General features: G+C 38.9%; 1 protein-coding gene across 1 annotated transcript in view; it reads right to left on the reverse strand.

The window, feature by feature from the left end:
- Nucleotides 1–25,489, reverse strand: part of atxn7 (ataxin 7) — a 42,561-nt gene that overhangs the window by 10,189 nt on the left and 6,883 nt on the right. The window contains exons 3-8 of the mRNA XM_015404835.1: nucleotides 16,717–16,929; nucleotides 16,444–16,512; nucleotides 6,511–6,615; nucleotides 3,052–3,331; nucleotides 773–1,107; nucleotides 353–435 (exon numbers count right to left, since the gene is read on the reverse strand). Coding sequence (XP_015260321.1) covers nucleotides 353–435; nucleotides 773–1,107; nucleotides 3,052–3,331; nucleotides 6,511–6,615; nucleotides 16,444–16,512; nucleotides 16,717–16,921 — 1,077 coding nt within the window. The 5' untranslated portion in view covers nucleotides 16,922–16,929. The remainder of the gene's footprint in view (nucleotides 1–352; nucleotides 436–772; nucleotides 1,108–3,051; nucleotides 3,332–6,510; nucleotides 6,616–16,443; nucleotides 16,513–16,716; nucleotides 16,930–25,489) is intronic.

Genomic DNA, 25,489 nt, shown 5'->3' on the forward strand with positions numbered 1-25,489 from the left:
AGCTCTTATTGTACAAATACCTGAAAAAATATGTTAAGTGGGTCTTCATCACCATAATAAAAAATGTTCTTCTGAGGTCAGCTTTCATTTGGACCAATAATGTGAGAAGTGCTGATCCCTTCTTTCTTGATATATGACCCGAGATATTTTATTAAAAAAAAATGCTGCAGACATTCAGTTTTCAATCAGTTGCTTATAAAGGTTAAAAACCTTTATTTAGAGGCCCAAAGCTATTACATTGAGGGATACTTCACAGTTTTTAAAAAACAACAGGCCTCTTTTTGGTAAATACTACGTGCTTTTTGCTCAGTTTAGAATTAATGATATGATTCATTTGCTGAGGAGTGTGTACCTTGCATGTTAGGGATCTTGTGCAGGGTTTCCGACCTGTAGCATCCAAAACGCCACAGTGGATATCAGGATTGAACTCACGCTCTACAGGCACAAAAAGCAGGATTAAAAACATTAGCTCAGTCACTACTAACATGTTATGTATACAACATAAAGTTTCTGTCTTGGGAGGTTAATCAGATGGTTTCTGTTAGATGTGTAATTCTAAGATGAATAATTAAGCTACACAGCTGATGCGCTGATGTCATGCGTGAAATGATCTGGATTAAAAAATGTTGAAAGAAAGGAAACAATATCTGAGAGTTAGGTCATTAAAGAATAATAGGCAGCTTTTAAACCAATCGTATGATTATTTACAGTCAAAAAAAAACAAGCTGCTTAAAAAAAAGTATTGTTCATCTCTGGTCCCCTTCCAACTGACCTGACACCTTCTTGTTAACGTGGCGTTTGCTACTGCTGCTGCTGTCTTGCTTCTTGTCTGCGGGCAGGCCCTTGCCGTTGGGAATTGGACCAGAAACCAGCAATGGAGGCTTTGGTATGGAGGGAGAGTTAAGGCCTGGTTTAAGGGCTGATGATGATGACGACGATGATGAGGAGGACGTGGAAGTCGTGATGACGGCAGTGCTCACAGTGGTGTTAGAGGATGGTGCAGAGGAGCAGGATGAGGTGGCGGCGGGGGCCGGTGGAGCCTGCCCCAGCTTCGCTGACGAGTCCGGCTTTAGATGCATCTTCTCCACCTTAACAGCGGGGGTAAGGCTGGAAGAGAAAATCACAGGGACGGAGAGGGCAGTGAGGGCCAAAACTCCAGCTCTGCATCATACTTTATACTTATTGTCCCCATAGGGGGCATTATCCTTTTAAGGTTTTGCTGGTCTGTTTCCATTAAAAGTAACTGAAAAAGGCACTAAAAGAGACGGAGGAATAACAATATAAATCATTTCATATTACCAATGTATTCATTTCAATTAAACTTAACCTTTTATAGAGACGAGATAAGCTGATGCTTTAATATGGATCTACAAAAATGTTCATGATTAATTAAACCCTCCATTAAAGATGCTTCCTTCTTGCAGAAAAGCATCATGCAGTTGTCAGGGCACATGAGCTCTACATGAAATAATACATTGATATCTGTGTTTGTAATATCTAAGATCTAAATTGCGTGAAACTCCTTAACCCTCTATCCCAACATCTAGGCTGCCCTATTTCTAAAGGACATTTTCTAAAAGTAAGGTGTCAGTGACAGGAATGAAATTGCTGACTGGACACATTAGACCACAGTCTATGCATTTGTCTATGTCTGTATTATAACGTTGCAGGCGTGCTCTCATAGACAACATTTATAGAGGATGATGAAAAGAAAAGAAAATCACATTTCCCCAAAAACAGTATGCATAACAAAACTAAACGTATCAACTAGGGCTGGATGATATAATCAAAACTTGTATCGCGACATATTTCTCCATACAATAGAATTTCAATATACATATAAAAACATAAAAGCTGGAGAAAAACTGTCAGGAATGTTAGCAGGTGCCTGTGCAAACCTATTTAAATATTTTGCCACCACTTCCAATATAACATTTTGGAAATAACAGTTAAAAATACCCCACATCTAACCATTTCTATTTGGAGCCACAGGCTCCACGTGTTTCACATGTTTCTTGCATAAATTCATGTTTACAATATAGCTAAGCCTGAAAGTCTGTGTTCGCAAATTCGTATAATAAATTAACAAAACAACTCATAGCTACCTCTGAAAGTGCAAACTAAAGGTCATCTGTCAGGTCTGAAACGTATGACTTTTTATAAACCTTTATTTGTCACTCAGGGTACCGGTAGTTTTTCTTTTCTAAATCACCTTGTATAGATTTCTCTCCCCTTCTCTCACTCATGCCACAGCCCCCTCAGCTCTAGTCTTTACTTATGTTGTTCTGTTTGTTCATGAAACTTTGGTTTATTTTGCACTTTACATCTTTAGTCAGATTAAACAGATTCCAGCCCTTCTTTTAACCTAGGGCACAGTGAACTTTGACAACAGGAGCAACACATCCTAGCGTGAACCAAACCTTTATCACAGCAAACATTGGTTTAATTAAAACTAAATTGATCAATTTACACATTTGTTAATATCACAGGACAGCTTCCTGTCGAGGGTGAAGAGCTGGAACTCTCCTTTCTTTATATAAAGGCTGAACGCCGAGCTCAGCACCTCTACTCAGACTGTAAGCTGCGTAACCAGCTGTTTTAAATGAGCTTCATGCTACACTGTCCGTGCATCATTCATCAGACTCTAAAATCAGATTCATTTGTTAGGATGGCCTTTTCAGGGTACAGGCGTTGTTTGGTCACCTTCCTTTGACCAGTCATTGTGATACTAAAACTTAGCCTGTTGTGGCTTAGTCTACTGTACTGCTGTCTCTTGGCCAGGTCTCCCTCGAAAAAGAGATTTTATCTCAAGGGACTTCCTGGTAAAATAAAGGTAAAATAAAAAATAAATACCACTGAGCCTGTGGCTACAGCCTACAGCTGTAGCCACAGGCTTTAATTACACAACACGTTGCAGATGCAGTGAACACAGACTGTAACATAGATCAAAATACTAAAAGTGTGCCTAAAAGTCATACAGCCCTCATGGAATAAATAAGGGCCCAAGGCCTAATACTAAATAATCTGCACAAGTCAAAAGGAAAAACGTACATTTTTTCAGGCTGGCTCGCCCTGTATTGGTTGGGAGCAGGTCTTCGCTGAAAACCTTGTTGTTTGTCTTTGGCTGATTTCTGAAATTTTTGATTGGAGGATGCTGATGAAGAAGATGACGTCACACCGGAGACGGCGGTGGATGATCGGCCGAGGAGTCCTCCGCTTGTCACTCCAGCCATGGTCCCAGAGCTTATCCCGCTGCCAGCACTTCGGTTTCTGCCCGGTACCAGAAAGGGTGACGTGGAGGCTGGCTTGATGGTAGAACCATGCCGCCTCTCTGCAAAAATGGCATAAATCAGACTGAAATTAACACTTAATTGAACAAGCAATGAATATCTCTGAAGCAAAGACTGCTCAGCCAGACAGCTAATACTGTTTCATGAACAGAGGAAAACAAATTTATTCCAACAATACTAAACAGGTTACCCACAACAACAAGAAAAGGAACATTTGTGATTCATGCTTTCACAGCCTGAAATAGAAGCAGCCAAGAGGTCAGGAGCTTTAAGTCCTGACTGAACGTCACTCAGCAGCTGCTGTGCAGGCTGATAAAATGCTGCATGGGAGAAGAAAAGGTGAGCATGAGTCTTCATTGTGGAGGCAGGAAAAAAAGAGAGACTTAAATAGAGGAAAAAAACTTCATTATACCTCTGATCCAGAATTATGTGGTCAGTCTGACCGCATTTAATTTGGTCAGACTTCTAGCTTCCAGAATCAGTACATGAGCATCATTCTAATCATCACCGGGGTTATATAATCCCAGGAGGCGAGCACAGAAACATCAGGCTTTCTAATGTAGCTAATATTAGGTTTAAAAGAATCCTGGGGTCTGATTCACAAAGCTATTTATGTGGACGACATATGCTCTGACAATTCAAACATTTTCTATAAGTACAACACTATGACACTTAAGTTTAATATACGGTCCAGGTATGGAACCTGGAACAACCAGAAGGTGCAAGAATGGAAAGAAGGAAACAAAGAAGGAAGTAAGGTAGGATATAAGAATGGAAAAGAAAAAAAAATAAATAAAAGGAAATAATGTTGGGGCTAGAAAAAGAATAAAGAATATGGATAGGGCTGAAACTATTGGTCGGATTAATCGTCATAACTGATTCTGGAAATAAACCTCAACTAATTAAGCAGTCCATTAAATGTTAACTAAAGTATTGAGACCCTAAAACATGCCTTTAGCCAACAGTAGGGATGGAACGGTTTATGAAAACTGTCCAAACCGTTCGGTTCGACTGTCTCGGTTCGGTTCACATGTGTTGCGTTCGGTTCATGCGCTGCTCCATTTTCTCATAGGCGAAGCGTTTACACTCCAGAGCAGAAGGTGGCGGTACTGCAACCAAAGCCAACCACCAGTAGTAAACAAGAAGAAGAAGAAGCGAAGCCGGTTAGCCGGGTGTAGCAGAAAAAAATCAGTTGTTGTGGAGAATTGTGTGGGTATGGCGCAGCGGGGCGGAGGGCTGACGGAGTATGTGGGATTTTGGGGTTAGCATAACATGTTGGTCATGTTGGTGTTAGCATAAACAAAACGTGTTGCACAATGCTTGCACACTGTTGCACTTTTATCCACAACTTTCTTTCCGCCGTCATCGTAGGTCACTCTAAATGCAAAGCGGTCCCATACATCAGACCTATAAAGTGCTGCTGGCGCGTCTTCCAACGCCTGTTCTTTCCCACTTGCCATTCCGACACAATTCTCCACAACAACTGATTTTTTCCCCTGCTACGCCCGGCTAAGCTGCTTCGCTTCTTCTTCTTGTTTACTACTGGTGGTTGGCTTTGGTCGCAGTACCGCCACCTTCTGCTCTGGAGTGTAAACGCTTCGCCTATGAGAAAAAGGAGCAGCGCATGACCCGAACGAAACATACGCGATTCGAACCGAGACAGTTGAACCGAACAGTTCTGACGGTTTTCATAAATCGTCCCATCCCTAATATATATATATATATATATATATATATATATATATATATATATGTATGACTGCAAATGACTGAATGTAGAATACTTTGTGTCCCCTGACTTGAAAGGTTACTATACAATTACAGGCCACTTTTTCACCATTTAGAATGAGATCAGGGCTTCTGGTCTAGCGTGAACACCGTACTGGGACTCCCCAGAATGACATCTGGAAGGAGAATATGGAGTAAAGGCTACCAGGAGAGCTGCTCATCTTTATGGCCATGTATGGTTACACTGAGCTTTAATTTGACTCCTTGCTGCAGAGCTGAAACAAAGATGTGAGCTGAAATTGATCTGAATTATATTTGATCAAAACACAACATTAAGAATCTAGAGGAAAAACTGAGATTTTAAAAAGCCGCAAATAATAGGAGCTCGCTCTAACTACTGCAGGGGGAATCTTCAGCTCCTGGAAAGCTACAATGAGGGATTCAAACCAGATGGCTGTGTATTCTGACTGGTGCATTATGTGAATCATCACTGCAAAACTAAACCCAAAAAAGGTACAAAACATACTGAAATCACTGTGACAACTCATTATGACATTTTTTTTTAATCTATGAATCAGATTTTGAGTCTGTGTAACAAAATCACAATAATCTTTCTGCATGTCAGTCACCTACTAATATGGTTTTAACTTCCTGACAGGGTGCTATCCTCCGACTTCTCCTCTATGTCTCAATTAGCAACCTCTGTGACAGGATTAAAAGCCAATCAATGAATGAAAGCATGCTATAAATAAAACCCAGACTATATAGATCTACACAGGGTTGGTAATATAATTGTTAAGGTAATTGCTGCAAGACCATTGCAACTACTTTGCTTCCCCCTTGTGGCTGACCTTGACAAGACTCACTGCTGTGACACTTCAGAAAGAATAAAAGGCAGTGAGAAGTAACTACCAACGAATACGAACACTGAGACGGTAGATTTATCAAATATTTATAGGAAGAAGCGAGACACAGCAGGAGCAACTCTGAGTTTTTTTTATGAAACATCGTCCTCAAACCTCTCCGCTGATCCATTTTTGCATGTTACTCCTGACCTTCATCTTAACACTCCTTTTAAAAAATAATAAGGTCAACCAGCAAATTTCTCCATGATGTCCAAAGTGTTGATCAAGCCGTTAATGTGACAGCCCTGGAACATCTTTGCAAAATCATTCTGCAATTCTGATGATGAATTGTTATTCATCAACAGAAAAATGTATCCAAGTAAATGCAAGAAGAAGCAAATTTGTGCACGTTGTTCCGCTGTTAAAAAAAATGTACATTGGAATCTGAAGAAATAAGCACCAACCTAGAGTTTTAATTTTAACGGCAACATAAAAAGATGGATAAAAAAAAAAAAAAAAAAAAACTCAAAAAAGAAACTTTCTAAGCCATATGACTCATAGGCTGCACAGCTGCAAGCAGGATTCAAAAGAACCTCGTTCGGTTTTCTTAAATCCCGCCTCTCGACCGTGTTTTTGGTAACACTCACCGTAGTGTGCTTGGAAGGCTTGTGGCTTGACCACATGACCACAGTGGTTGCACATCACCAGGTAGAAGTCGTCCTGCGCGGGACACTGACCAAATATGGGCATGTCTGTAAACAGTGAAGGAGACAAGCAGAGAGACAGAGAGCACAAAGTGAGAAGAGATAAAAAAAACTTTGACCTGTATTCAAATAGACGGGTCTGCCAACTGGGGATCATCCAACACATTCATTCAACTTTGAAAGATTCATCTATTGTTGTAGTAACATTCTGATGTCTGTTATTAGGTCTATTTTTAGATAATGGAAATATTTTGTTTTGTTTGCATCACTAAAAGGAACATCAGAAAAATAAATTGTTAGCAGATAAGTCTCAAAAGCTAATTTAAAGAAAAAAAGCTGGTTATCACACAGAACATCATATTTCTTGAATATATTGTAAAATGTGGACTACTATGTGACAAACAGCCGTGTAAAATCTGTACATAGGAGTTTGTTCTAATATGAACTGGAGACAAAGATCAGCAGGGAGGAAAATGATAAGATGAAAATTGAACAAAAAAAATTAAGTTTATGAGAAAAGAATCAAAAGCAGTCGGACTCACACTGTCTAAGACTTACTTTCTTTACATATAAACTAACACAAATCTACAAACTGGATAAGAGAAATTTTGCCAAGGGGCTTAAAAAATAGTTTACATAGACTGATAATGGAAAGCTGGATTTCTAAATCTTTTTTGCAAAAAAAAGTTTGACTTTTTATCCATTTAGATTAGATAGATTAGATAGAGACGGGTCCTGCCACTGAACAGCTCGAGACCACAAACGTGTTACCCAGTACAACTTGCAAGCTTCTTCTTTAATCAGTCTCATTAAGTCAAAAACATTCCCCAAAAGCTGTTTAATACAAAAACTTAGAAATCATATCAATTGGCTCCACTTCAAACTGCAACCTATTTGAAAAGAAAGCAAAATTTAACGCAGAGTTTCTGAAAATAACCATCACTGTAAGTTCTATCACTGTTTTAATCACTGGCCCATTCAAAGTCCAGACATAATCTCCACTAAGCTCACTGTTCAATCTCAGCTTCTAGATTTTCAGTAACTGCAGAAAAAAGAATAAGAGCTTTAAACCCATATATTATTTCACTTTCGTATTACAATCATATAATAACTTTGTGATAAACAATCAAAACAGGTTATAGAAAAAGTTTGGTTTAAAAGGATCAAAATGTGAAGAAAAAAACTCTTTGGAAGTTAATGCTTTCCTGTTGCTCTGGGCGTACAGCTCCTCTGTCTCCATCTCCTCACATCTTATAAGGCTCTCACACAAATCAGGAACAGAGAGTGTTCAAAATCCACCAGCAGAATCAGAAACTCCCCCATTAAGGAGCCTAATTAAGAGATCGCCTGGGGCACCATGATGAGATGAGTAGACGAGAGGATACAAGAGAAGCCAAGTGGAGCCCCTCTCCAATACCTACTTGGCGAGGGTTGTCAAGTGTTCTCCAAACATCACTGGCTGAGCCTGGAAGGGTTGAGAGCCATTAAGCAAAGACCGTAGAAAAGCATCTACCTGCTGGGCTCCCTCTCAGAGGGGTCTTGTGTGGATAAATTGACCAGCCTGAGGCTTCTTAATATGTCAATTGGTTGAAGCATTTTTGCCAAGTGTCTGATTTAGCAGCAGTAGTGGGGAAAGACTTAATGCAGAACGTCCAGCTCATGCAGTAAATAAAAAGGAGAAAGTCTTTACTCAACATCACAAACGCATGTCTTTTATATAGAAAATGATGTGGACATTTTCTGTCTGTCATTCTAAAAGCACTGCTAAGCAAAACCTCAGATCCTTTTAACTTCAAAACCTCAGATTACATGTTAGGTGTTACAGATTAGATGGTTAGAAAGTACAGAACAGAGTCAGTCCCTGACATACTCCTTTGTGCTGCTGCCAGCTGTCTAGAAAAAAAAAACTAAATAAAAACAAAGCAGCCACACTTTACCTTTGAATCAAACAAGACAAACCCAACCTTTTGTACTTGCTGGAAAATACAAGCAGGGTGTAGAAACCTTCAGAGGATCAGCCATTACGCTTATTAGACAGACATGTCTGTTAGGTCAGTTCTACCCAGCTAATTAACCAATTAATGTGGTCTTATTTTACTGTGTGTTACTCCATGAAAAGCAGAGCATTGACAGTGCTTGATAAGGTTGGGTGATATGTAACAAGTTTCCAAGCGATAAGTCCAACAAATGGCGATATATTCATACAGGTGACTGTGGGGAAAGACAAGCACACCCTCAAGCCGCTGTAACACCATGGCAATTTAGACCAGCGTATTCCTGACGTACGAAAAACCTGGCAAAAACAATGGCATGCGTAAGATAAGTTATGGGTATGTGTAGTATAAGTTATGAGTACGCTGAATCACCCTGGCACACGTCGACATACGGTCAACTTACCTCTAACTTATGCCACACATTGGACATAAGTTACAGGCAAGTTATCTGATCGTTGAGACACCTTAAGTGTAAGGTACTCATAAGTCGTGGTGTCTAGCTTATCCAAAACCTATGGGTAACTTGTGCATAGCTCTCCAACTCATATTTATAGTATTTGACGTGTTCCAGACAACCGCTGAACGTGTTTCTAACTTAAAGCTACCGTATAATGGTGTATTGGCAGCATTTTGGTATAAAAAGAGGGTTCACAGGAGGAAACCTTATGAACTGATTTAGACTAAATCCCCATTATAGGGTGAGTGAAATGGTGAGTGTGATGGATCCTCCCTGCATTCCTGTCCACGGCCAACAAACTTCCTATTATCGAGTGATAAAAGCCATTCCCAACAAATCTTATGTAAAAAGAACATCAAATTTTTTGCTCTGCAGCTTTGCGCTCCAAATACGTGGTGTGAAGTAGTCCTAATATCCAGAAGAAAACTGATTATTAAGAAGGATTTAGTTTTAAATACTGATTAAATGAAATACTGATGCATACACTGGATGGGGGATCAGAGATTAATATCTTATTCTTTTGAATCATAATCTGGTCGATTTGACACATGCCTAAAAGGTTCCTACCCCTTAGACTTCAGTATTTAAAAAAAAATTTTTATCTGTATCTTCGACAAATAAAACAGCATTAAGCTGAAGGAGGCCTTTGGGTAAAGTGGCAAAAGACTATCTATAACAGACTTGTTCAATCAGAACTAGTTTGAATGTTCTACCTTTAATTTTTCAATTAGAGTTCAGTCTGAGTTTGTTATACTTATTGGTCTTACAGGTCACAGAGGGGTTAAATGTTTAAATAGATTTTTTGAATAAGTGTGCATTTTTCTCTAACCTCTGAGTCTCATGAGGTAACATTAAATCCGGGAGAAATTAATTTATTATTATCTACTAGAGTGCAGATGAAGTGTTGAGCATTAAAAGCAGTAAAAAGCTTTCTAGTAAGTAGCGGTGTGAGAAAAAAATCATTTAGGCCATATACCATGATTTTTGGCTGCTTGATATAATATCAATCTTTTACTTCCTAGTATAAATTTTTTTAAAGCAAAACATTTTTACCTAAAACTGAGGGAAAATGGGCTACCTTTGTACCGCCACTCCGGCAGATAGCGCTGTGGAGCCCTTTTGCTGTGCGGCGCAGCGCTATATCTGTAACTGAGGCAGCCACAGTGAAAGACGTGGTCCGACTCAAACTCAAAGCAACATGGATACCAAAATAAGTGAACGATCAATATCATCTGATGAACATATAGAGGTTGCTTTTTTATCTACACATTTAATTCACATTATATGGGTACCATGCAATATAGGGTTAATATCGTATTGTGATTCACGTATGGGGACATGTATCGTATCACAACACCCATGCCAATACTCACCCTACTAGTAAGCCTAAAAATATTTGCATCATTAGCAATGGAGGATGTTTCATCCAAGCAGTTCATTGTAATCATGACCTTTGTGATTCAATATACATTGTGCAGCTCTGGATGGAACTCTGCAAGGTTATAATACTGTAAGAACCTCACAAGAAGAAAAACAAAATCACAGTGGAGAAGAATAACTGGGCACAAGAGCATAGAGACCCCTAAAAAAAAAACACACACATCAGGGGGAACAAAACCAAACAAAAAGCAGAGAAGCAGGCCTAGGCGACAGGGAGGAAGAGAGAAAAGAAGAAAGAGAGCCTGGGAGTCTGAGACGAAGGAAAACAATGAGAGTCTAGTTAATTTCTGCATCCTCAGCCATGGCAGTGATGGATGATCTAGGTGTGATGGTAGCAGCTCTAACAGCCTCTGAGCAGCACACATGCTGGCTCAGTCTGACCCGTGGCTGACAGCGGCGCTACGTTTCCCAGCTCTGCAAACTGTGACAGAGCCACTGTAAAATTCATTAAAAAAAAACAATAACAGACTGCTGAATTCATAAATAATTAATTGCCATTTATTTCAACAAAGTGTGTGTTAAGTTAATGACCAATGTAGAAATGCAGCTATACCACAGGAGGCCTCTAACGATGACTCATAACGGAGAGGTGTAGTCATCCACTTTTGGTATCCCTAGTCTCCCCTACACACACACAGGCTGTTTGTATCAAGGCAAACTTCAGGCACAAGCAGCATGAATTGATTGGGCTCTATGACACAGACTACAGTCACTAACAGACGCTGCTAAATGACAAAGACACGTTTCAAGCTGGCAGCCCTGAAATCTCAAAACAACCCGCTCTGCCAGTCAGCCTTCGTCTGACCAGGAGAACAATTAATCTGACATGTCTTCAAATGCCAAGTCCTCACACAGATCCAGAGAAATCCCTCTGAGAGCTGGCCATAAATGGATGCTGGGATGTTCTAAATGCTTCAGGAGCCAATAATAAATGTTAGTGTCGCAAAAAAATATGTCAATCACAATTAGGCTGATGGGCTTATTGTTTATGAGTGAATAGGTCCACCTCAGCACTAACTCCCATCACATTTCAACACAATGGCTGAATACCCTGAAAGTTGACAACATTACACTGAATTTGGCCAAATTTTAATGAGCGTAACGGTCATAGAAACTGTGTTTTTAAAAACCATTTACTTCGTTTGTACATAGGTATACATAAAAAGCCTTTCTGAGGAACTGGAGCGACAGCTATAAAAACGTGGGACGCCTGCTCTCCTCAGACTGAACGTTTGCACGCAGGTGAACATGCGCCCCTCAAAGAGAAAAAGAGCAAAACCTCTGAAGACTGGTGGAGTGTCCTGGTGCTGAAAAATTCCCAAATGACTGCTCTTGTTAAGCAAAACCCCCCAATGATTAGTGTTTATTTTTATTTATCTATTTATTCTTCTACCCAATAAACTGCAGCATCATAGCTGCACAGTGCTGGATCACAGCAACATCTCATGTGGTTAATCTGAGTTTCCATATGAAGGAGAGATATGAATGTTCCGCTCAGCATGGAGAAGGGATAGAGAAACAAAGTGGGCTTAATTAGCACAAAGGCAAAAAAAGAAAAAGGATATGGCTGATGGTCTTAAATTAAATGTACACCAACCACCTTGTTTACCAATTTAATATTAGATACAGCACCACAGGCCTCTAGTTAACTCTTAACTTTCTGAACTGTTTAAAATGGGGAGCGGCGGCCTAGTGGTTAGGGCATTGCGCTTGCAATCCAGAGGTTCTGATTTCAAGCCCCTCTCCCACGGACTGACACTCTGGGACCCTAAGCAAGACCCTTAACCCCCACCCTGCTCCCCGGGTGCCGCAAAATGGCAGCCCGGTGCTGCCCAAAGAGGATGAGTTAAATGCAGAGAGGCCATTTCAATGCTCTGTACTTGTGACAGTGTAATGAAAATAAAATAGCTGGGGGAAAAGAAAAAATGAAAGACCAGATTAAAACACGAGATGAACAGGAACGTTGTTCAATGCTATACTAGTGGTATAATTTATAATACAACAAGGGATAACTATAAACTACGTACATTTTGGTTTACAATAAAGCGAGGATCAAGAGTAGCAAAATGCAAAAGTTACATTCTACTAGAGCTGCAAACATAGCAAAGGGCTAATGCAATATTACTATGAAACAAAGAACCAATTGGATGGAATATTTGTCGAGATATAACATCTTAAGTGTGATGCATTAATGCTCCTCGTACCAACAATCTATCAGTCCAGTTAAATGGAGTCGTAACTTCACTCAACATCCACACCAGGTCCATTTCTTTAGCTGACATGAGACTTAAGAGAAAGTTCAGGCCGTTCTGTAATGCTAAAATAATGAAACGTTTCTGGACAAAGAGGGTTTTATTAAGGGTTTCATTATTGCACGTTCTAAAGGAAATCTAACCTAATATATTATTGGAATGAAGCACATACTAACCTAATAAACAATATTTTACATGTTGATACAGATTTCTGACTTTATTAGAGGTCTACTTTGTCAAATAGAGATTAGACATTTGATCACTGGTCAAATATCTGCACCAGTCCAAGCAGTTCATTAAACCAGTGATAATGTGATAAAGATATTTGTGAATGTATCAAGTACGTGTTAAAATTCTACATTTATCTTTACTGTACATTTCTGAGTCGTCGTTCTTTGACATAAGCTAGAAGAAAGAAATGTTGTACCAAGAGTTGAGACTTATGATACAAGATGACCAAGAATCAGAACCAGTGACGTTCAACATGAGCATCTTAGGAAAAAACTGTTGAAGAGGAGCAGGAGTGTGTTTTTAGACAGAAAGCAGTGTCCGATGTATAAGCCATAGAGCAGGGGGGGAGCGTTGGATCTAAAAACCAAACCAGTTTGTTGCTGGTTAAGAAAAAAAGAAAAAAGTAAAGTAGAGAAAGCTCCATACTCCTGCTTGAATGCAGAAGCAATCTACAAAAAGCAACTGCATCATATTTTCAGATGAGGAGTACTAGATGGAACAATCTTCAGCTTACATCTCTGATATACAAAGAGTTCAGGCTTGTTCAGAGACTGCACCTGTAGGCGCTGTAGCTCTGCACAGCAGAGCTCACCTCTGGACTGCACAGGTTTAGAGTTAAAAATACCTGCTGCTGGGTGCATACATTAGGTATGTACATCCTAAGGGATTACCCATACCTTATTTCTTAAGTTGCTTTCACATTCAGTTTAAAATCCTGTGACCAGACTGTTGTAGGGGGGTAGAGATGCGTTCCTACAAACCTTAAGAGTTTAGAACATTTGAAGCTGCTTCTGTAACATATTTCAGCGATAAATGAAACCCCTTGCATTAACACAAGGTCTGTACTCAGAATATGGTTGGGGATTGTTTCCTTAGCCAGTAATATATTGCACAGTTCTGCCCTGTGATCCTCTTGCTGGCCAATTTATTCATTGCTTTTAATACAAGCACAGATGTTTGCCTTCCTCCACATGTCACAGACTCTACAGATTACCATAAACGTCCCAATATGATATATGGTGTGATTCAGGCGTACTCGTTCACATCATAATGTGTACGCTACGCGACTATCGGCTATTTTGGATGTCTTGTTTCAGGTCAACCTTTTAAAGAGATCAGATGTTCAGAAACTAAAAGGGGATGTGAAACATCAGCTGCCATCGGTAAAAAAACTCCATGGTGTTTATGCGATTCCTTCCTGGGGGATTAGCAGCGTTATCACGGCCGCGCATTGCTACAAAAAGGCTTTGCCCATCTTTCCCTTATTTATGAGCAACACCATGATTTTGTAGCATGATTGCTGGTGTTGCTTTTTTTTTTTAAACATTTGGTTTTCGAAGCTAAAATTATTTTACTCAACAGAAGAAACCAGGTTCACAATATCTGATTATTGGAGTTCCCAGTCATTCTTTGGGAAAGGTTCCCAAGAAACCCTCCTAGTTGTGAGCTTCACTCTGTGCTGCAGTCATCCATCGATTCACCAACAAGAGATTTAGCAATATTATAATTTAAGATGACCAAGAAATTCATGCAGTATTTTCAAGGTAAACCCTGTCTTGAGCACGTTACAATATAACTTTAAATTAGAACTTCTCCATCAAACCCAAGTCTTTATTAAGGAAAACAATCTATGCCCTTTGTCAGCCACTGCGCCTTAATCAAGCTTTCTACGTACTCAATCCTATTAGCCCTTTTTAATTTATTTTTAAATGTTTTTTTTATTAACGCTCATTTGAAATATTGGCCTGCAAACCAGACAGAATCGGTATTTGAGACTCATTGAGTAAAGTGGCCTTATAAACCGATGTGAAGCACTGCTCTCAGTGCGGTTCAAGGTGAAACTTTTTACATTTTTAAAGCACAGATGGACAAATGACCAAATTGCATCTGCATTCTGCTCAGAGATTGATAGATTGTGTTAAACACCAAGTGCAATGATCCTGTTTTGATTTAGTCAAAACTGCATTTTAAAAAAAATGCTCATTATAGTAGTAGAGATATTCAGAAAATACTTGACCCTGATTCATTATTTGCTAGATTTAAAAAAATGTTTTTATAAAATAGGTGTTCTCCCTTTAAGTTAGGTTTTTAAATAGGTAACTAGGAAACTGTTTTTAAACCTTTGATGCACGTGAATTAGTTTGTAAAACTGTTGCTTTCTGTCTGTGTTGTTTCCAAGTCTAGGTAATGGTTTAGAGTACTGTGCCTCATCTTGTCCATAAATCCCCAACGAAATCACATCTCTGCGAGACATTCTGGGTGAAATAAAATTTTGTTTAGAGGTTTATTTCCCAGCATCTACTTTAATAAATATAGGATAAATAACTGAGTAAGAAATAGAAAATAATAGTTATCTCCTAAAACACTGTTGTTTTTATAAAGAAAACAGATCAAGGCTTTAAAGTAAAGGGAAAGAAAACTGTTTATCATTTAGACAGATAGAAATCAATAAATTAGATACAACTTTTTGTAGACCACTTTCATTTTAGGGAATATTATGTATTTTTTAGTTTTTTAATCATTTATATTTCAGCAAAGAACTCATGTCTTAGCTTTACTTATTTACTACGTATATTTATATGCTCGGTATTTCATTTATTTTCTATTTTTTAATTAGAGAAATGTTGTTAGGGAGTGTATGGTTAAAGTTTCTTTTTCTAAGTCTACTATTATTCTGTTAAAAATATCTATACTGCAAATATCTGATTTGAGATGGAGCACATGCTCAACTGCAAAACATTTGTTATATTTACATGTTTTAGGCATGTTTAGTAAAATGATGCAAGCTTAATGTCTTTTCTTCCTTTGAATAGTGAATATAATATCGTCTTTTATTTTATTACTTTTATTTATTTTAGTTATTTTATCTTTTTGTGCAGCACTTCGGAAACCTTGTGTTTATTTAAACCGTGCTATATAAATAAAGTGGATTGGATTGGATTGCATTTTTCGTTTTAGCATAATAAAAATAGGACTACTATAAATAAGTTAATAGCAGCCTAATACAACAATAGAAAATATTTTGAAAGTTTTATGGAATCATCTGAATAATTTTAGAAGTAAAACATTTTAGTTATTTTGGTTATACAGATTTTAAAAGTCTGCAACTGTCTTATTTTTCTATTTTTTAACCTGCATACATTATGTTATTTTACGTTCATTCAGATAAAATCCAATCTTTTGACATAAAACATTTAGACACTTCCTCACCCATCTAAGGAAATGTTTTAGATCAGCTTTCAATGAGAACAATAAGCGGTGAGTACAAACTTAACTGCTGACTCTTACTGTTCTTTTTCTACAGATGTAAAGGTGAAAGTAAACACGATCAAAAACATGCTTACTACACAGTAACAAATACTTATGTGTCTATAGGCATTGGTTGTCTGTAAACTGACTGAATCAAGTGTCTAAAGTGTGTTGAGCCAGTGTGTATGTTATGTTCAAACCCCCAGAACCAAAATACACCTTTGGCCCTACAGCGAAAAAAAAAAACACTCACCTTCTCTGCACAAACGCATGGCTTCTCGATTTTTCCCCAAGTCTTTAAAACTTTCCTCCGATTCAGCACCTGAAAACAAGGTGATCCGATACAGGGACAGATAAATAGTTGCACTTGCTTGTGTGCTGCTGCTGCCAGTAGCGTTTCTTCATATCCAGCCTGAAAACTGCATGCAATCGGCCAAATAAAAAAAAAAAAAAAAGGGACGGGACTGGGAACTGTCGCGCTTCCCTTTAGCTTCCTCCCGCACGTTCGGGACGCCGAGGAACTCACCGTCGTGTCCGTGGAGTTTGGCGGCGTCGACCCAGCTGCTCCAAGGCTGTCCCAGCATTATTTCAGGACTAGGCAGCGATCTCCGCTCCGCAACAGTCGCCATTGCTGTGGAGCCTTCTCCCCGCTGGATCTGCTGCTGCTTCAGCTGCTGCCTGGCCGCTCGGCGCTGCTCCCCCCTGACGTCATCCTCGGCCCTTTCCGACATTCTTTCCGCTACAATGTAACAACAGAGAGAGTCAGCACTGGGCGCGCGCGGGATAGGACGACCCATTGATTATTCAAATTATAATAATTATTATTAAAATAATAATAATGTTATTTATTCCCAGACGAAATTCTAGGATGAAATACAAATATATAAATTAACGTGTGCAGTAACCCATATGTAACAGTCTGCTGGCAGTTCAGCAGGAGGTCTCTAGGTCACTACTAGTGAACACTTGTGTGTCACTTGACTCATAATGTGCTCAGAAGCTTTGTTCATTTAATAGACAGAACCCATACTGACACATTATAGCATTATGATTCTAACAAAATCCGTGTGCAAATATGCCTTCAAGGGCCTATTACCTATGCTTTGCTGATTATCATTTTACCAAAAAACAAGGTGTTCCTGTGTAGCCAGGAAAACTAGCCCCACCCACCACCGGTCAAAATTATTTTTGCCTGCGAGTTTGGTCTAGCCTCGAACAGTGCCCCAGGCCCTAGAACTGGCGGGCCAATCACAATGCAGAGATGTGTTTTGAATTTTTGGATGCAAAGTGGGCGGGGTTTGGAGGGCGTGACGACAAAGCTGCGCGACGCTGGAGAAAGCACAACAAGGAAGTTGGCAACAACTATTGAACAGAAGCATGCACTGCACCAGCAGCAGCTTTCAATGTAACGCTCTGTTGAAAGCTAAAAGTTCTCTTTTCTGTTGCTGTTGTTTAATAAAAGCATGTTTTAATATCATTTGAGGCAAGGCTATTATACTTTAAAGCGTCACTATATGGTCCATGTACTGATTTAATGCGTAATTAAATGATGGCGATTTTTGACTCAGCTTTGGAACCAGTTTTTGAAGGATTAGTCTTGAGTTTTTCGTTGAAACATGAGCATGAAGAGGCTCTACGCTCTTTCATTTTTAAGAAGGACGTATTAGCCGTTTTACAGACAGGCTGTTTGTTTACACTCCCCCACCAGCTTTCTGTCGTACTTCCAACGTCAAAGTCAGTTGTGCTCATTGGTCAGAGCATTGGCCAATAGGCACAGACACGGTTTGAAAGAAAACGGGTTGTTCTCATCAACAATCTTCAAGTCTCAGGGGCCAGACTAAATTAGATATTTAATCTCACATTTAGTCTGGGTTATCAGGCTAGTTTCTGTGGTCATTACTGGATCAAAATGATGTGAGGCAACACTGAAGTAGGTTGTGGAGTTAAAATGAATCTTGAAAGTATTTCACATATGCAGCTTTAACCAAAAAAAAAAACATGGGAGGAAAGTCCAACGTTGTTAGACCTAGAAATTTAGATTTATTTTTATTTTTTTATTTGTTATGCCTAATTCTCACCATACCATTTGAATGTCCCAGCTGATGTAGACTCGTCAGACCAGGCCACCTTCCCCCCATTATTGCCTAATTTTGCTGAGTCTGTGTGAACTGTACTCTCAGTTTCCTGCTTTTAGCAGATAGGAGCAGCATCCTGTGTATCTTTCTGCTGTCTTAGCCCACCTGCTTCAAGATTTTACTTGCTGCATACTTAAAAACGGTATTCTACATGCTTGTTACTAAAGTTATTAGTGCTAATGTTGCCTTTCCATTACTTCATGTCAGAGAGTCCATTTCCTCAATATATCAAGGAATTCTTATCCACACAGATAGTGCTCACTGGATATTTTCATACCATTTCTATAAATGTATGAGATGGTTCCATGTTAGATCATATATATTTAATGCTCTAAACTTTTTTGAACAAGTTTTTTTTCTCCAACAACACTTATATTCGATCACTGTTGCACTTAAAGAAATGGAAATGTAATGAAAGCTGTACAAAACAAAATTTTGTTTTGTATACACTCTGTGTAAACAAAATTACAATAAAACTTGTCTAAGTCTAATAAAAGTTGTCCAAGTTTCTGGGAAAAAACTTAAATCCTGCTTCTTATACACTGTGATGCACCCTTTGACTTTCAGCAAGTTATATTACATCTATTTGACAAGATGGTTAGACTTGTTGCTATGTGTCTGGCTGAGTCAATCGTGTGTAAACAAGTAATTAAACAAGTGTATCTAATAAAGTGGTCAATATGTGTATATACAAGCATAGCCTTTAAACAAATACTGATAATAGCACACAGATTTGTTGTCATTGGATACTGTACTACTTAAAGAATATAAAAAAAAAGTTATTTATATTTTCTCTTTTTCTTCACTACATGCTTTAAAAAAACAATGTTTTTTAATGAAAGAAAATCTAAAAATGGTAGTGCACAATTCTGTAGATTTCAGACAGTGCAAAGCAGAAAATGACACAGACAAAGCAAAGTTACAGAAATTTCTGCGTGAATACAAACCTATTACATAGAATCAACTGGTATAAATACAAATCATATCTTGTAACAAAACACAAATGCACACATCTCTCATTAGTAAGTATGTCTGAAAAGAAGTAAACTCAATCATATTCATTGGTCCTCCTAGTTTTAACATAGCCTTCCTCTTTCCTATATAGCTTAACTTAACAAATATGCTGCCGACATATATATATATAAATAAATATAAAAGCATGTATAATCATCTTATTCAGAGGTATGATTGTTCCTTCTAACAGAGCGCTTCGCTCTCAATCTGAAGATTTACAAGTGGTTCCTGGAATTTCTAAAAGTAGAATGCGAGGCAGATCTTTTAGTTATCAGACTCCTCTCCTGTGGAATCAACTACGAGATTTAGTGCTTGAGGCAGACCCCGTCTATTTTTAAGAGTAGGCTTAAACGTTTACGTTTTTGATAAAGCCTATAGCTAGAGTGGCTCAGGTTATCCAGAGCCATCTCTATAGTTATGCTGCTATAGGCCTAGACTGCTGGAGAACATATATCTATTGATTGATTGCATTTATTGATCTCACAGTGGAGAAATGTACCTGTTACATCAGCTCAAACAGTCAAAGGAGAAGAAGAATGTGTCAAAGTAAGAAAAAGGTGCATGGGATATATAAAGTATATATAGAGCATCCACATATGACAGCTTTTTTTGTAGTGTTACTATAAAGGGTTATTGCACAGGGTGTTTACATGGGTATTCATACAGATGGATTTGTATTTATAAATAGTTATTGCACTGGGTGTCAAATAGAAACAACATTATACATTGCACAAGTTGTTGCTGTTGTAGTGTCACATTGTAGAGTCTGGTTGCAGCAGGGATGAATGACCTACGGTAGCGCTCCTTTTTACAAACGGGGTGTAAAAGTCTTTCACTAAAGGAGCTGCTCAGCTCCTCTACAGTCTGGTGCAGAGCGTGGAAGGTGTTTCCATGTTGGATGTAAGCCTGGACAGCACCCTCCTCTCAGCTACTTCTTCCACAGAGTTCAGAGTGTAGCCTAGGAGCCTTTCTTGCTAGTTTGCTCAGTCTCTTTCTGTCCTGCTCCGCGCTGCCATATTTCAGGTATTTTATTGTCTTAATAGGGATGATTTTGGCATGCAGCTCATGAAAACCCAAACTTCCTATCTCACAATATTAGCATATTTCATCCGACCAATTAAAGAAGAGTGCTCTTAATACAAAAAAAAAAAGTCAACCTTCATATAATTGTGTACAGTTATGCACGCAATACTTGGTCAGGAATCCTTTTGCAGAAATGACTGCTTCAATGCGGCGTGGCATGGAGGCAATCAGCCTGTGGCACTGCTAAGGTGTTATGGAGGCCCAGGATGCTTCTATAGCGGCCTTTAGCTCATTCACAGTGTTGGGTCTTGCGTCTCTCAACTTTCTCTTCACAATATCCCAAAGATTCTCAATGGGCTTCAGGTCAGGAGAGTTGGCAGGCCAATTGAGCACAGTGATACCATGGTCAGTAAACCATTTACCAGTGGTTTGTGCACTGTGAGCAGGTGCCAGGTCATGCTTGAAAATGAAATCTTCATCTCCATAAAACTTTTCAGCAGAAGGAAGCATGAAGTGCTCCAAAATCTCCTGATAGCTGCATTGACCCTGCTCTTGATAAAACACAGTGGACCAACAGCAGCAGCTGACATGGCACCCCAGACCATCACTGACTGTGGGTACTAAACACTGGACTTCTGGTATTTTGGCATTTCCTTCTCCCCAGTCTTCCTCCAGGCACCCCTGCCGCTGTTTCTAGTTCAAAAGTAGCTTGACCTGGGCAATGCGGCACCTGGAGCCCATTTCCTGCACACGCCTGTGCACGGTGGCTCTAGATGTTTCTACTCCAGACTCAATCCACTGCTTCCAAAGGTCCCCCAAGGTCTGGAATTGGTCCTTCTCCACAATCTTCCTCAGGGCCTGGTCACCTCTTCTCGTTGTGCAGCGTTTTCTGCCACACTTTTTCCTTCCCACAGACTTCCCACTGAGGTAACTTGATACAGCACTCTAGAAACAGCCTATTTGTTCAGAAATATCTTTCTGTGTCATAGCCTCTTGCTTGAGGGTGTCAATGATGGCCTTCTGGACAGCAGTCAGGTCAGCAGTCTTACCCATGATTGGGGCTTTGAGTGCTGAACCAGGCTGGGAGTTTTAAAGGCCTCAGGAATCTTTTGCAGGTGTTCAGAGTTAATTTGTTGATTCAGATGATTAGGTGCATAGCTTGTTTAGAGACCTTTTTCATGATATGCTAATTTTGTGAGATAGAAATTTGGGGTTTTCATGAGCTGTATGCCAAAATCATCATCATCATATTTCAGTTAGTGTGCAATGAATGTAAAATATATATAGGTTCAAGTTTTATCATTACATTATGGAAAATAATGAACTTTATCACAATATGCTAATATTTTGAGAAGGACCTGTATGTCCACATATTTGAAAACAGCTTCTTCCAGCAAAGAATAAGGAAGTGGGCCACTGTGCGCCGGGCTCCACGGCAGCAAGTGGGACACCGAAGTTATGCCCAAATGTAAGGATCTTATTCGACAATTCAGCATCGTTTAAAGACAATACACTGTAAAAAAAAAACAAAAAAAAAAACCTTTAGCTCAAAACTATTCCTTTATAAAACCCCATAATTTATCCTTTTAAGAAGTCTTTGCATGAGACAGTTAAATTTACTTTCACTTTCTATATTAACAAGACAAAACAAGGCTTAACAGTGAATAACATACCATTAAAAATCACACGATGTAAGTGAATATAAATTAGTAAATTCTATTTTAAATAAACAATGTGATGCAAAATTTTCTGTAAAATTTCCATTTTGTAAGTCTTATTTTGCAAATGCGAAATTTCGTTTTGTATACACTCTGGGTATAAAAAATGACAATAAAGTTTGTCTATGTCTATTTACACATTGAACTTTGATTTATAAAAGGAATATAAATGTAGTAGATATAATCCCAGTGTCTATCAGATAAATGTCTATCAGTTGTTGCTATCACAAGCAAAGACTTCAGTCAAATATGAATTTCTTCTCCTTGAGTGTTAAAGGTCATCTGTAAACTCACTCCTGAGCTGTCTAGAAACTGCATGCATAATCTTACAATTTTCAAAAGAAGATTGCAAGAAATATCAAATTCAACCTACAAAGACATGACTATCAGTAGAGTCCAGGAAACCAAAATGAGAGCCCTCTTCGAAGCTCGAGAAAAAAACTGGATCAGTGGTGAACTTGGAGTACCAAAAATACTGCTGGAGCACACTGGTGACTCATCCGGGACGTGTTAAAAAAAACAACAACAACAAAATCTTAAACAGAGGTAATGAAAAGCAAACTTTAAAGGTCCACTATAAATGCTTTTAATGAGCTAAACGTCTGTTTATACGTCTGTGAGCCACATGTGCAATCTATTACCGTAACTCCCATACTTAATGCAGTTATATTTAAAATAAAAATAATCTCAGGAATGAAAAATAAATGCATAAACATATGCTTAATAAAAATAAAAATTCTTTCTTAATGATATGAATTTTTGGTAAAACAAAAATCGCCTGAATTTAAACCACAATAGAAACTATATGACATTCCACACCACTAAGTGAGCAGTCTGGCTTTTGATGTAAGAGGATTCCTTTTTTCAGCTCTATGAGAAGATCTTGCTTTTTTTAAACAAATATTGAAGGACAAGTCTTTTCAAATTGGCCACGCTTGCTCTAATATTTCATTTCAAATCGAGAACTTTGCTCTTATGCTGGTTTGGGGGGATCAAAGTTTTATTCCAATTGTCTTTTAACAATCAGTTTTCACTGTCAATTTGTCTTTCTGCAGCGAGTCTGGAACATCATTTTTCATCCAATGCAATCTAGGCTCCTGCTGCTGAGGAAGTGTTGGAGAAACTCCCTGAAAGTGAAAGTAAAGTGCTGCAGCAGTAATGTCTGAGTGTTACAGGATGTCGGCACATCATTGGCATCCATGTTGCTCTATTTCATAGCTGACTTGTCAGCATTTGGTGGTTTTTCCGATATTATAGAAGCAAAGAGAGTAGAGGACTAAGCCACAAACAAAAACAATAAACAAAACACACAAGCCTGTTCCTTTTAAACAAACAACTTTCTCATCACCAAGACTTTAAAGTAAATATTTGTTGAATTATCAAACAATATTAATTTTTTGAAAATTGTATTACAATTCCATAAATGAAGAGTGAATAATAAAGTATTGGCCTCCTGGGTTAGAGCAGTGCGCTTGTGCTCTGAGACGGTTGCATGTACCTGGTTTGATACCCACAGCCTGCACTCCCTGAGCAAGACCCTTAACCCTACACTGCTTCCTAGGTGCCACACAATGGCAGCCCACTGCTCCCCAAGGGGATTGGTTAATATCAGAGATACATTTCTCCAATGTGAGATCAATAACGTTAAATCATGTCCAGTGTATGATACTGGTTGTGCCACCAAATTCAAGTACACAGCACTGGTGTAAATCACATTTCCCTGCAAGATGCCATGGCCATGGCCATGTCGTTTGCTTGCTATTTATACCTTTGCTGGTTGTTGAAATGAGGTCCATCACAGAACTTTCTGTATTAACCAGGCTTCATTTTATACCTACCTAAAAGGACTTTAATATACACTTTAATATTTATTTTAACTGTAGTCTAAAGCCTTCAGCTGATCCAAAACGCTGCAGCAAGAGTTCTGATGAAAATTAAAAGCTAGCTTCTCTTCATTGGCTTGCTGTTAAATCCTGAGTTTAAAGTCCTCCTTCTCACATATAGTGCCTTAAATGGCCAAGCTCCATCTAATATCAGTGATATGATTGCTTCTGATATTCCCAACAGGGCATTTTGCTCTCAATCTCCAGGTTTACTAGTGGTTCCTAGAATTTCCAAAAGTAGAATGGGAGGCAAGTCGTTAGTCATCAGGCTCCTCTCCTGTGGAACCAACTACCAGTTTTAGTCCGTGAGGCAGACACCCTGTCTACTTTTAAAGGTAGGCTTAAATTTTTTCTTTTTGATAAAGCTTTTAGTTAGAGTGACTCAGGTTATCCTTATGCTGCTATAGGCTTAGACTGCTGGAGGACATCATTCTGCTTCATTATCTCTTCATTATCTCTCTATTCTCCCACTCTGCAGAATTTGTTAGTTAAATCTCTAATGTTATGCTCTCTCTGCTTTTTCTCATAGTAGCTTCATCTAGTCTGTTCCTGTTTGGCTGTACGACCATCCTGGAGAGAAATATAAGTTGTGCTGCTGCCATCAACACCTTTGTTTATAGATATTTGATATCGGCCTATTTTTCTGACTATGACTATGAGTTCGTCTGCCTGGCTGTGTGTTTCCTGGACTGGGCCGCCTGTGCAGCTGGTTGACAGTTTGTATCTCTGCTTCTTATTATATGTCTGCTTCTGTCTCCTTGAGCCCCAGTCGGTCTCAGCAGATGGCCGCTCACACTGAGCCTGGTCCTGCTGGATGTTCTTCCTGTTAATAGTGAGTTTTCCTCTCAACTGTTGCTACAAGCATGCTTGGTTTGAGGGACTGCCTTTAAGTCAATGAGTCGATGCAATCAACTGGTTCTCCTTAGATAGAAAAGGTTTTTCCAGTGTAGTGCCTTTTGTATCTCTGCTTCTTTCTGCAATTATTTAACTTACAAATGAAATCAGCAAAATAAATTGAATGTTTATCATAAGATTTATCATAATTCAACAGTAAATTTCACATGAATTGCAATCATCCTTTTTTTGCGAAATTATTTCACCCAATCTTCATTTCAAGCATGAACAATGTTCATACTTAAGTTTGGGGGAGGATATACGACCGAGCTGGGACTGAAATAATGCTTCAGAGATTACTCATACCTTCATTGGGCTCAGTTTGCAGTCAGTACTCATCAGTCAGACTTTCCCCACATCGTATTTACATTTCTCTGTTTTAGTCATCCACCACTTTAACCCCTTAAGAGCTCATAAAATTTAATCTGTATGTATGTGTTTGCCTTCTCACGAATAGGCAGGCATACACAAAGAGATGCAGAATGAACAGGGAGAGGAGGTAGTGATTGTTACATTTCACCAATAAAGCTACAAGGTCTCTAATCTGCCATAACAGGAGTGTGCATGCTGATGGATGGATGGATGGATGGATGGATGGATGGATGGATGGATGGATGGATGGATGGATGGAT

The sequence above is a fragment of the Cyprinodon variegatus genome, unplaced genomic scaffold (genome assembly GCF_000732505.1).
Source record: "Cyprinodon variegatus isolate N-32 unplaced genomic scaffold, C_variegatus-1.0 Scaffold1870, whole genome shotgun sequence".
NCBI lineage: Eukaryota > Metazoa > Chordata > Actinopteri > Cyprinodontiformes > Cyprinodontidae > Cyprinodon > Cyprinodon variegatus.